Source organism: Oryzias latipes, chromosome 18 (genome assembly GCF_053564925.1).
Source record: "Oryzias latipes strain Hd-rR chromosome 18, Olatipes_Hd-rR_3.1".
In the NCBI taxonomy this organism is placed as follows: Eukaryota; Metazoa; Chordata; class Actinopteri; order Beloniformes; family Adrianichthyidae; genus Oryzias; species Oryzias latipes.
Genome location: NC_136254.1, coordinates 31,000,573 through 31,013,722, shown reverse-complemented (window position 1 = coordinate 31,013,722; position 13,150 = coordinate 31,000,573). Strand labels below are relative to the sequence as shown.

At 42.5% G+C, this 13,150-nt stretch overlaps 2 protein-coding genes across 4 annotated transcripts in view; one reads left to right on the top strand and one right to left on the bottom strand.

The window, feature by feature from the left end:
* Window positions 1-11,989, top strand: part of LOC105356355 (uncharacterized) — a 71,853-nt gene extending 59,864 nt beyond the window's left edge. The window contains exon 44 of the mRNA XM_078935743.1: window positions 11,870-11,989. Within this exon, the coding sequence (XP_078791869.1) occupies window positions 11,870-11,944 (75 nt within the window). The 3' untranslated portion in view covers window positions 11,945-11,989. The remainder of the gene's footprint in view (window positions 1-11,869) is intronic.
* LOC101175026 (uncharacterized) overlaps window positions 1-13,051 on the bottom strand; it is a 31,811-nt gene extending 18,760 nt beyond the window's left edge. The window contains exons 1-11 of one of the 3 annotated variants that reach the window (XM_011487296.4): window positions 12,918-13,051; window positions 7,913-9,763; window positions 7,279-7,340; window positions 4,892-4,930; window positions 4,584-4,814; window positions 4,307-4,494; window positions 4,024-4,163; window positions 2,191-2,322; window positions 1,983-2,075; window positions 1,258-1,307; window positions 969-1,129 (exon numbers count right to left, since the gene is read on the bottom strand). In XM_011487296.4, coding sequence (XP_011485598.1) covers window positions 969-1,129; window positions 1,258-1,307; window positions 1,983-2,075; window positions 2,191-2,322; window positions 4,024-4,163; window positions 4,307-4,494; window positions 4,584-4,814; window positions 4,892-4,930; window positions 7,279-7,340; window positions 7,913-9,571 — 2,755 coding nt within the window. In that variant the 5' untranslated portion in view covers window positions 9,572-9,763; window positions 12,918-13,051. The remainder of the gene's footprint in view (window positions 1-968; window positions 1,130-1,257; window positions 1,308-1,982; window positions 2,076-2,190; window positions 2,323-4,023; window positions 4,164-4,306; window positions 4,495-4,583; window positions 4,815-4,891; window positions 4,931-7,278; window positions 7,341-7,912; window positions 9,764-12,917) is intronic. The other 2 variants (XM_078935746.1, XM_078935745.1) reach the window with 2 other exon arrangements.
* Between the last annotated feature and the right edge of the window lie 99 nt (window positions 13,052-13,150).

Sequence of the window (13,150 nt, the reverse complement as noted above, 5' to 3'; positions counted from 1 at the left end):
CCAATAACAAAGCACTGGCCGCACGGATTTAAAAAACGAAAATGTACTTAATAATAATCATAACAATAATAAAAGGCCCGTTTAGAAGATCTCGCTCTATGTTGGAGCTGTTTATTTACAACGGAACTTACACTTTCTTCTTCTATGGTCATACCGTAATTTGTCTGGACCAATCACGCTCTTACACGTCATCGGACCAACGGACAGCACACATATTGTGATTGGCTGTCTTACGGACAGCCAATCACAGCCCCCCCCCCCCCCCCCCCCCCCCGCGTGCCAGTGGTTGTGGGGGAAAAAATTGCCCATGTGATTAACCAATTGTGCTTGTACTGTTACGCAATCATGCACGCAGGTCCCCGAACACTTATTGGTATTGGTACCTACACCAGTCCCCAGCCCACCAGTGCCAATCAGTGGAAGATGACTCTCTGGCGACCCCTACAGGGATCTGCTGAAAGGTGAACAACCACAACATAGCTGCTGGGCTCTGACGTCCTCCTGTTTAGTAACTCACAGTATTCATGGTTAGATGAGTTATGCAGCAGGAAGATGATCCAAAAAACAAAGCACTTAGGAACCAACGAAGAAAGTTAGAACCCCCTAGTTAAAGCCCTGAACTGAACTGGGATGATTAACCTTCATAAAAAACCCAACTTTTCTACAATTTCAGGCCAACATTGTAAATAAGAAATTGCTCTTAATGTTTTGCCTCGTGAAAAGCCTGAAAGTTCTTCCACAACTTTGGAAAAGACTCACTGGCAGTTATCACATATGTTTACAGGGTTCAGGGGGCAATTACTTCTCCCCACTGGATTATTGGTTAGTAGTTTTTTTCTCGTAACAATAAACACTTTCATTTAAAGCCTAAATTGTGCGTCACATTTGTCCAGAATCTAAATAATCTCAAGTCTGAAACATTTCTGGAGAAAGAAAAAATAAAGACGGGCGCACAAACTAGAACTAACTTTCAGGAGACTCCTGCGTCTGCTGGAGCCGGACTTCCTCTGCTGGTGCCTCTTCATCCTCACTCGATTCTGACGAGGAAGATCTCGGCTCTTCTTGAGCCTCTTCCAAAGTCTTCCTCGGCTCTTCCTCATCCACTGTGGCAGCAGACGCTCCGCCTGGTCTACAGAACGAAAGCAGCATCAGGGTGGAGAGATTCAAACAGCTGTTTCTATATGTTGTTTCCAAATGGAAACAACAGCAGCAACTCCACCCCTTTTTTTTTTTAGGACAGAGGGAGGCGGGACTTACTGCTTATCGGGACTTTTCTGCTTCCTTGAGGACGTCTTAGAGTAAGTAATCTGTAAACAGTCAAAAATTAACAATTACAGCAGAGGTCGATCGTTTTCCCGGAGAAAACATTAACACATTCATTTTTAACCTTTATTCAAACAAAAACAAAAGATTTTGTAAAGTAGTTTCTAGAAACAATTGTAAGAATATTCCCAGATGAAGAAACAGAGAAGAATTTAATGGTTTCAAAGAAATCTTTGTTTGAAGAAATGGATCGTTCAAATCATTGTTTTTGATGTAAGAATTCCTACTTTTAATTTCAAGTTTTGCGCAGATTATATAAATAGTTAAGAAAGACAAAAAAATGTTTTAAATGTAAAAAATAAAAACAACAGTTTATTGAACACTACACTTTTAGAAGTGAATCCGCTTAGAACTAAATGACTAGAAGATCATTAAAACCAAAGTGGTCCTAAAGCTGAGCCCTGTTGAACCTCCAAACACACACTGTGGCTGTTTACAGCGCACTGTAGTCACTTTTATCATAACTAATTTTCCTGTAGTGTATCTTTATATCTCATATTTGACTCATTTTTTTTTTTATCTTTGACTTTTGCTAAAATTCCTTCTTTTCTGGTTTCTGGTGAGTGAAATGTTTCGTAAAATAGATCTCTTTATTTCATAAGACGAAGTCCAGCTCTTTTTTTTTAGACAAATTTAACAGGAAATTAACAGCAACATACTTGATCAACAAAAACCGGGACTTCTTTCACAAGAAGACTCTTCAGGCTCATCAGCTTCTCCGCGTCGTCTTCGTTTTCAAAAATCACTTTGGCCTAAAAAAACAAAAACAAAACAAAATCCAGTGTTCAGATTAAAAAAAAAACCTATAAAATCACTGAAAAGAAAAGAGTAAAAAACCTGAAACCTAAAGACTTTGGTGACACTTACTTGACATTGTGACCTGTATACGACCAGGGACTTGGTTTTTCCAACCGTCTCGATGGCGTCCAGCAGATCTTTGTGAGCCACGCTAGGAAAAACACCTCGAAGTTTCACTGAGGTTTCAGACGGAGCCTCTTCCTGCAGAGTCACAAAGACCACATGTTTCTAGGAATATCTAAATGTATATCCATCAGGTTTGGGTCCAATCTACTAAATGCATTTGAAAATAGATTTTTGATTGATATAATTGATAGACTGACCGTGTCAGGAGAGACAAACGAATAGAATTTTCTCAATCAATTTAAAAATCAAAAACACTTGTGGCGTTTCACGGGCCGCAGGCACTACCCGACCACGCCCTTGCTGATACACGCCCTTCACTTCTCAGAGTTTTACGTGGCAAATTCATAAACTTTTTTTTCAAAATGGCTGCTTTTCGGTCAAACAGGTCTGTCAGTTCTAGAAGAAATACCAAACTTTTGAATATCGTTGACAACTGAGGTTTTTGTTAACCACGCCCACATTCCTAATATGTTCATATCATATGTGGTATCATTTCCTTCAGGTTGTGCTAAAGATTTATGCTTCAAATATTCTGCTAAAAAAACGTGCGAGGAACACAGGAACTCCCCTTTTGCGAGCTTGCTATGCTAACGCCGTTCAAAATCTAAAATCTTTAAAAACAAACAGTTTCTTGCCCCCAAGTAGCCTTTTGATGACACTCAACAAGCTGCGGGGTAAAAGATTGAAATCCCAAGGAGGGATTTCAATTCATAGCTGGTACTTAGGATCCATTTTTTGGAGGGAAATTCAAGAAAGGTTAAAGGTCAACAAAACTTGTGTTGTAGTCTGGTAGACCTGGTGGTGTGTGTGTGTGTGTGTGTGTGAGCATGTTGGCAGAGAATTGCTACCAAGCCACGGGCCCTGTAGCCATCCCATAACATTTTTTTATATCCTGGACATGTGTGTCTTAGTCCATGTTTTTTCTTCTTTTTTTTTGAACTTCATAAAAGATTATGGCCCCATTGTTGTGACTAGAATTATTTCACCAGGTCTTATGTGTGGAAACTTTAGTGAGTTTTTTTTGTGTGTGTGGTGCAGATTCCCAGAATGAAAAATTGTGAAAACAGCATGGTCCTTGCGGTCCATGACTGTCCATGTTGGCCACACGTAATCCAAACAGCCATATTGCACATTGCTGCAGTGTCCACACGTACGTGAACCATAACCCTAGCCATAAACCAGCCCTTTCTACATGCAAATAGTCACTTACGATACATGTAGTAGTCCTAAACATGAGCCCTGTTGAACCCAATCAACAGATTTAAACCAACCAGTACCGGATTTTGACCACACAGTATGGAGCCTTTGAGGGTAAATCCTAAAGTCTATTTCGTCAAATGCAGCAGAATTTTTCCTTTATAAAATTAGGAAGAAAACAATGATAAGTTTAGAACAGTCACTGAAAAAACAAACAGGAAGCAGTTTTGTGATCATATGTGAGTATTAAACACTTCAAACACAATTGCCAGAAAATAAAATCATTGTTCTCCCCCAGTGGCTGTGTATGAAAGTTGTCCTTGTTTTTGCAATATGGACACCGCCGTGTTGGAGCATCAATAAGCAGTCAGAGGTATCAAAATCCCCCCCTTGAGGCATGCTTTCCATCCAAAATGCCATTGAACTTCCTTATTGGCTAAATACACCTGAAACAGGTAATCAGCAGCAGATCAGGCAGGATTTCTGGAAAGCCAGCAGAAGCTTGGAGTTTGACACCCCTGGTCTAAGTCAATGTTTCTTTGGCAACCATTCTTGCCAATCAGGTACCGATGTTCTCACCTCACGGTCCTCCGCACCGTGTGGCCGTGTGGGGGATGAAGAGGAGGGTACTGGCTTCATCTTGGACAGCTCGGCTATTAACACGGGGGCCAAAGTTTTCACCATGTCCTCCACGCCAGGAGATGACAAACCCCTGGCCTCTGAAATGAAAGAACACAAGGTCATGGCACCATATTTTCACATTTATACTAAAAGTAGTAAAACATTACACCCTTGATGGCCAAGTAAGAATCTTCTGTTAGAAATCAAGTTGTCCAAATCCAGGAGTTTCTAAATCTCTGACCTGAAGTCTCCATTAGCTCCTTGGTCAGCCTCTTGGTGGCGATCTGGGCTTCCCGACTCCTCCTCTGAGATGAATGTTTCTTGTCGGACTTCCTGGACGAGGATCGTCTCTCCCTGCTTCTTGAGCGCGAGCGATATGAAGTAGTGTAGGGGCGCTCATGACGTGAAGACAAAGACCGAGATCGTGACCTACAATACGTAAAGATGAAGAAACCCCAAGGGTGTTTCCATGTTCTTTGGCACTCCACATGCATTAGAATTAGTTTTCTGTCGATCACCTGCGCCTGTCTTTATATTTGGTGCTTCTATGCCGACGGGGGCTTCGAGAGCGCGATCGGGACCTGCTGCTCTGGTACCACGGAGGTGTGGATGAGCGAGATCTGGACCGGGGGTCAGAGATGTGCGAGTGGGATCGGCCCCCAACCCATCGGTTCTGGTAATGTGGCTGTGGTGCCAGGTTCGGATTAGGGAGCCCATATGTGGCTTGTGCAGAAGCAGGACCGGCATCACTAAACGAGGAATACATTAACACATTAAAAACAGTTTGTACAACTAATAACATTTCCAAAGTTTCACTGATGTTTACCTTTGAAAAGGCGGTATCTGACCATTCCAGTAAGGAAAGCTACAGAAAAAAAGAGAATAAGTTACCAAATAACAGCAAAGTTGTCACATATAGACTGATCTGTTTTAACAACCTACTATTTGAGACAAATCCGACTTGTGGTGTGGTTCTCGATGCACATTGAAAGAGGCTGAAGATGTGTCGCACTACGTTTAAACGCAGCTGACATCCTTTTGATAAATCACAGTCGCAATGGCACCCTCACTAACTTGCTGTCGCTAATGCACCCTCACTAACACGCTGTTGCTAATGCACCCTCACTAACACGCTGTTGCTAATGCACCCTCACTAACAAACCGTCGCTAAGGCACCCTCACTAACTCGCTGTCGCTAAGGCACCCTCACTAACGCGCTGTCGCTAAGGCACCCTCACTAACGCGCTGTCGCTAAGGCACCCTCACTAACTCGCTGTCGCTAAGGCACCCTCACTAACGCGCTGTCGCTAAGGCACCCTCACTAACGCGCTGTCGCTAAGGCACCCTCACTAACACGCTGTCGCTAAGGCACCCTCACTAACTCGCTGTAGCTAAGGCACCCTCACTAACACGCTGTCGCTAAGGCACCCTCACTAACACGCTGTCGCTAAGGCACCCTCACTAACTCGCTGTCGCTAAGGCACCCTCACTAACAAACCGTCGCTAATGCACCCTCACTAACACGCTGTCGCTAAGGCACCCTCACTAACAAACCGTCGCTAATGCACCCTCACTAACACGCTGTCGCTAAGGCACCCTCACTAACACGCTGTCGCTAAGGCACCCTCACTAACACGCTGTCGCTAAGGCACCCTCACTAACTCGCTGTAGCTAAGGCACCCTCACTAACACGCTGTCGCTAAGGCACCCTCACTAACAAACCGTCGCTAAGGCACCCTCACTAACACGCTGTCGCTAAGGCACCCTCACTAACACGCTGTCGCTAAGGCACCCTCACTAACTCGCTGTAGCTAAGGCACCCTCACTAACACGCTGTAGCTAAGGCACCCTCACTAACACGCTGTCGCTAAGGCACCCTCACTAACAAACCGTCGCTAATGCACCCTCACTAACTCGCTGTCGCTAAGGCACCCTCACTAACAAACCGTCGCTAATGCACCCTCACTAACACGCTGTCGCCAAGGCACCCTCACTAACAAACCGTCGCTAATGCACCCTCACTGACACGCTGTCGCTAAGGCACCCTCACTAACAAACCGTCGCTAATGCACCCTCACTAACACGCTGTCGCTAAGGCACCCTCACTAACAAACCGTCGCTAATGCACCCTCACTAACACGCTGTCGCCAAGGCACCCTCACTAACAAACCGTCGCTAATGCACCCTCACTAACACGCTGTCGCTAAGGCACCCTCACTAACAAACCGTCGCTAATGCACCCTCACTAACACGCTTTCGCTAAGGCACCCTCACTAACTCGCTGTCGCTAAGGCACCCTCACTAACAAACCGTCGCTAATGCACCCTCACTAACACGCTGTCGCTAAGGCACCCTCACTAATTCCCTGTCGCTAAGGCACCCTCACTAACTCGCTGTCGCTAAGGCACCCTCACTAACTCGCTGTCGCTAAGGCACCCTCACTAACTCGCTGTCGCCGTCACACAGTCACAAACACATTTCTGCTAGCACACTGTCACAAAAACACTTTTGCTATTGCACTGCTAATGGATGTCACCAATATATTTTCGTTAGCAAATTGTCACTCACACAGTGTAGTCGCCATTATCATGTTTGTTTATAATTCCCCTTTTTTGGTCACGTGATTAGTTAAGACGTCATTTAGGTGCACCTGTCACCTGTGTTAGTTCGGTTTGTTGGTTTGATACAGAGAGGGTGCACAGGGCCCAGTATTTTTTGTTGACCGCTTCTATACATGATTATGAACTCTGCTTTGATGGATCGTATCATGTGTCATCTGTGGCAACGATGAAGTGGAATAAATCACGACACACAAACAAAGTGGATTTCTTGTTCATATTTTTTTGTGGAGCGCGTCGCAAACAGGACCTGCCGCAGCCTCTCTAGCGGCTCATAAGCCCACAGCCGCTACACACAGTGTAGCTAAAGCATTGTAGGTAAAACACTTTTGCTAAGGCACTTTCACTTGGAGACTTTCACTAATAAACTGTTGCTAACGCACTGTGGCTAACATACTTTTGCTAATGCAGTGCCCAACTCCCTTTTCACTGACACACTCTCACCTACATACTTTTGAAACGCACTGTAGGTAACACACTTTTGCAAATGCGCTGTTGCTAACACATTGTACCTAATAAACTTTCACAGTCACCTTTTTCTCTAGTGAACTGAAGCTAACGTACAGTAACAGCAGCATAACAGAAAAGTACTCACTGTATTCGGAAGAGTTTGCAGTTTTCGAGATGCTGGCTTGTATTCTGGTGGGAAAGCCAATCCTAAAAGTCAAAAAAATAATTAATATTCACCTATTACTCCAATTACTTAGCCAACAACCCTTAATTGTTCAATTTATCTTGTTGATTTAAATTTCCAATTTGTTTTTGTTGTCTTGAAGGAATTGTTTTGTTGTGTTACTAGTAACTCTGTGAAGATCATTTGACATTTTAAAAACAAGAAATATGAGAACAAATTAAAGGAGAATCTTCAAGAGACTTTATTTTAACCCCATAACAATAAAAAAAAAAAATCTTGATTTTGTGATCTCCAGGGCAGGAAGGAAGTTGTCTGGGTAGTTTTGGATCAGGAAAAAAAAACTAACAGCTTGGGAAACAAGACTCAGAATACTTAAACAAAGAATGAGGATGCAGTTGGGTTTTTTTTTCTGAGGATCCGATCTGTGTAAACGTTTCAAATGTAAGAACATCTTTATATTTTGAAACACAGGGTTGGCCCCATATGAGTCCAACCAAGCCTGTGTCTGCATCCCCAACAATGTAACCGTACACTGCAGAGCGACTACAATGAGGCTCGAACCAATGGGGCCAAGGGTGAACAACAGTTCACTTACCCTCATGATGGGATTAATTACATTACACAGAGTGCAGATGTGTGGAAACATCTTCGGCGTGGTTGAAACATAGTCATTGATCATGGCGGGGGTTGGCTGCCCGTCAAAGTCCATCCTCGTGGTTGTATAATGCCACGGTGGAGGTCGGGTCATCATTTGACTGTAGTTGGTAAAACGAGAGTCTGGCTGAGGCAGACCAGGAGGAAACGCAGAGCCTGGTTTTGTGTTGGGAAAAGGTGGAGGCAGCAAAACATGGCTTGTTTGTAACCCGGGGAAAGTTTGCTGGGCAGGGGGCACCTGGCTCCTTTGAAGTTGTTGCAGCACCTGGTCCAGCTGGCTCAAAAGTTTGTGCTGCTGTTCAGGACTCTTTTGCTTCTCTTGTCTCGGAACTTTGTCCTTCTTTCTTTTGTCTGAGACGTCTCGACGATGTCCATGTCTTTGACTTTTACTCTGGTCCTTAAAGCCACGGTCATGTTTTCTATCAGCGTGCCTGTGGCCATAAGATTTTCTTCGCTTTTCAGAATCTGGCGATTCAGATTTTGAAGATGATTCAGAATCTGAACTTTCTTGTAAGCGAAAGCCCTTAGAAGTTCCTGCTTTTAGAGGTACTTTTTCAGAATCTTTCTTTGCGATAGTAAAAGGGGTGAAGGCTTTCTTTGGAGCCTGGTTGGAGCTCTTTCCCTCAACTTTTGTTTTGTTACTAGTATGATATTGTTCCCTGCCTGAATCAGTGCCAAACCCTTTAAGTCTTTCATTTCCAACTTGACTATACTTCCCAGTATGTCCATAGTCAATAACTAGGTTTGGGTCTGATGGAACTTTGTCCTTGGATGGCTCTACTCCTCCAGAACCAATTGTTCTATTCATTCCACTAAAGGGGGGCGTGGTGGTGTGCAGCTCAGGGACAGATGGTCTTGGAGGTGTAGATTCTTTTTCTTTCCGACTGCGAATCTGCCTCAAGATTTCAGGCAGATTGTCGAAGGTAATCTGATCCTCTGGGTAGGTCAGTAAGTACTGCAGATCTTCTCTGTCAAGTCCAAAGCGTACAAGGATGTTGGCTGCCAACTCTGGTAAGTTTTTGGAACCATGGGGAGCTTCAGGAGGTCCAGATTTGTCTGGTACCGAACCTGGAATGTATCGTTCATCATCACGTCTTTCAAAAGTGGTTGGCACACGATCATCGCTTCTTTCAAATTCAGATAAACCTGACAGTGGGTCAAATCTAGAGTTGGCACCAAGTTGAACATCAAATTGATGTGCCTGAAAGGTTGTTGATGTTGGATTGTTGACCCCTGTGCTTGTGGACCAAAACTTGTCTAATTCAGTGCTGCTTGAGTAAGCATTTCTTTCATCGGGCTGATGTCTCCCCTCGTTTCTGGCTCTTTTTACGTACTCGTCTAAATACTCGTTCGTCCTCTCCACCATCAGAGAACCACTTTGTTGGGTTTTGTATATATCTGTTAGACTTTGCCTTGGCTGAATCGTCACATCAGAGCTGGAATGTCTTGCGGAAGACGCCACAGAGGGGTTAAATGTGGGCTGAGTACCAAAGGGTGGATGTGCCCTCCAAGAGTCCCTCTCTGAATCTGGTCTAGAAAGCCCATACTGGCCCTGGGAGCCTTGACTGCCAGGGGGCAACGGATATTGCCGGTAGGACATTCTCACAAATGGCCAACAAATGAAATTAAAAAGGGTTACGCGTGTAACCAAAACAAAAACAGAAGCATTTTAATCCACAAAAGGTGCTGGTGGGCCCCTTGATAGCATCAGTCACAAAACCGGATGGCCTCAGGTACAAGTTCCCCAGGGGTCCAGAACCTTCAGCAGAAGTAGGGAGACAACAGCAAAGAGCTGAAAAGATAAAAAAGACAGTTAAAAAATAACAAGTGAGAATAAAATTCATCATCTGGGTGGCAGATGACAGAATGTGTCCTTCCTGCTTCAAGTTCCATTTAAAAATAACAGGAGAAAAGACAGTAAAATAATAGAAAGTAATGCAAAAGTAAAATCTGGACTTTGGACAGATTAGACACATTTGTTCAGAAAAAACATGAGAACCGGAATCCAGAATTCCTGAGTGAATTTCTAGGGGAAAAGAAACCAGGACAGAATTTTCCAGAGAGTTTCCAAACTTTATTGAGTATAAAATCAAATGAAAATCTGGACCCTGTACAAAAAAATAAAACTAGAAAACAAAAACCTCACAATCCGGTTGGGACTTGGATCCTGTTTGCCTTGCAGTAGAACGTTGACCCATCGACCATCGCTGGATAAACTGGAGCTTCACATTGTTAGATTTAAAAAAAAATTGTTAAATGAAGAGTTGGCTGTGGTCAAACATCTCTGTCTAGGAGTCAGCAGGCTGGACTCTTCAACAATATGGGGGGGGGGGGGGGGGGGGTCCCATGAGCGGCACATCCTTTGTGTATAAAACAGGTCTTAGCTTTTATTCCACTTCTTATTTCAGCAGATCTCCTGGCAATTATTTGAATAAATACATGCTTGTTTAAATAAAATAACTACAGTAACGTTGTTTGGGTTTGCCTTGATGTTTATTTTCAGTTTCAAATGTCAGAATCTTAGAAAAAGACAAGAAAAACCAAGTTCAACTTACAGATGTGAAAGTTTTCTACTTCAGCCTATTATATGGTTTTATTGCAGTTAATATGATAAAAACGTAAAAGCTTATGATGTGGTTTTGTTGGTTTGTAAAACGTGTCTTTCTTCCTGGTATTTTATTTTAGAAAAACTCTTTTTGGACTCTTATTTACATTCAGATGACAACCCATTCTTAATATTTCATCCAATATTTCTATACATTTACATCTCTTTTAATCGTCATGAAAAAGACAAAGAGAGGTGCTCAATTTCCATTTTAAAAACAATTTTGTTTCCCTGAGAGAAACTGTTTTAACAAAACTTTGATTATACTCAAAGTGAAAACCTTTCATTTATAAATTTAGCTAAACTAGAACATTAGAAACCAACACAAGCACATGTTTTACATCCTAAAGAATGAACAAAATAGCTTTAAAAGAAACTGATGCTACACCACTGATATTCTCAGGTGAAGAGTTTGGGTTCTTGACTCGACTCACACTAGTCATTTCGCATCAATAGCATTTTTCCACTTGCACTCTAGAAACGGACAGTTTTTTCAACCAAAGCTGTTGTGATTCAGCCATTAGTCCCATCCCTTATCCACTATCCCTCCTTTTTAGTCTGCCATGAAACTCAATAAATAAATATAATCAAAACTCAGCTGTTCAGATCATTTTCTGAAGACTACTGCCGTTCCATTTCACAATTTTCCTCCTCACTTTTAAAATTTTTCATAACCCGTCACTCATCTCTCTGATCTCCACCCACCCTATCCTTAAGTTTTCTTCCACTCCATCTCCACATCCTTCCACCATGAGGTGGACAGCGTTCAGCAGATCCCACTGACTTCTCAATCTATACGTCAGAATACCCATCTTTACATTGCTACCTTTTCTTGCAACATGTTCTCTATATTACGAATTTTTCTTCATGATAATTATTCTGTAGTTCAACTCATTAACTGGCCAATCGGACGCCTCAATAGAAGTAGGTGGAGCCTGAACCCTTTGACAGGTGTCATGTGGCCCGCTCACCACTAGTAATTGGTGAGTGGTTGCCATAGAAACATTGACTCGCACCGACTGCAACCAATCGCTGCTCTCTGACGCCTGGCTTCAACGAGACGACATTCGTATTGGCAAGACAAAACAAAGACGATTGAGTGGACTTGGAAATGGAAGTAAAACCTTTTCTCTGGGTGAAGTCCCACTCACCTCCACTCCAGTTATCTGATACAGCCAGTGCTTTACACCTTTGGAACCCTCCACCACAGGACCTCCACACCAAAAAAACTCTCGATTAAAGCTTAAATCAAGTTCTGTTGGCATCACTTTAAATGTTTGCTTTTCCTTTCAGATGATCCAGACTTGGGAATGGCATTTTGAAAACACTGCAGAGTCCCCATTTGGTTCCAGTAACAGTACAGCATAGACAGCACCTGGTGGCCCCGGTCGGTCTCCCATCCAGGGACTAACCAGATCTGCTTAGCTTCTGAGATCAGACAAGACCAGGGCTTAAGCCACAGGTTCCAAACTGCAAGCTTTGAGGGTTTGTGTCCTGCATGTTCTCAAACTGACCCACCATTGTAGCCTCTCATCGGTAAAAACACACCTGATCCAGGTAATTAGCAGCAGGATTCGGGAAAAAAAAAAACCCAAGCTCTCATAAAGGATGAAAAATCAACCAAAGTTTTCATTCACACAGTGACTAACTAAAAATTCAAACAACTTCAGGAGGTTTTTCTTTTCGAAATTTGTAGTTTTCCTTCTTACAAAACAAAGAACTCGACAGTAGGTTAAAGTATTTCTATTGTTTTTTCCTTGACATCACCAAACATTTCCCCATGACAAAACCTCTTCCAAAGTTCTGCAGCTAACCAACCAGGTGGGAGGTAAAGGACTTCAAAAGAATTACATCAAAGAACTTTTCCGTAAACTACGGAAGCCGACATCAGCCACATCTGCAAAACACTATTTTTTAAGCTAGTTTACTGAGATAACACTTGTTTCTGAGATGACGATATCATTTGCATTATATCGAGAAAAATTCGTAAATTCAAAATAACAATGAGGAAAATTTATGTGGCTATTTTTGTATTTTTAAACTAAATATATTCAGATGTGCTAAATATTAACATCATAATCAATCATAATAATAAATATATCTGTTTAACTGTGGCCAGCTAAGGTGACTTTAAACTCAAATTAAACTAAAAAACAATATTAATCTGAGAATTTTCTGTAGTTTTATTATTATTTTTTATTTATTTAACTAAGAAAAGTGCTTTTATTATCCGAGCAAAACATTAGCTAAACGTTAGCTAACAACGCTAGCTAAACCCCACTGAAAGACGTCAGACATATTAACGGTTAAAAATGTCAACATTTTCATTTTGTTTACATACCCTTCTTGTGAAAATATTTCCGAAGGTTCACGATCGAGAAGTAAATAAACTAAGCGGAGGACGCAGCGCTCCGAAAATCGACCGGTGCGCGGTGCATGCTGGTTACTTTTTTCTTCTTCTTTAAATGGTTTCCGGCGAGCTGTACACTAGTGTGTGTAATGCTGCCCCCTGCTGACGCAGAGGTGGCATGACTTTGGTTAAAGTTTTTAGACGTCTGCATTTTGCAAAATTAA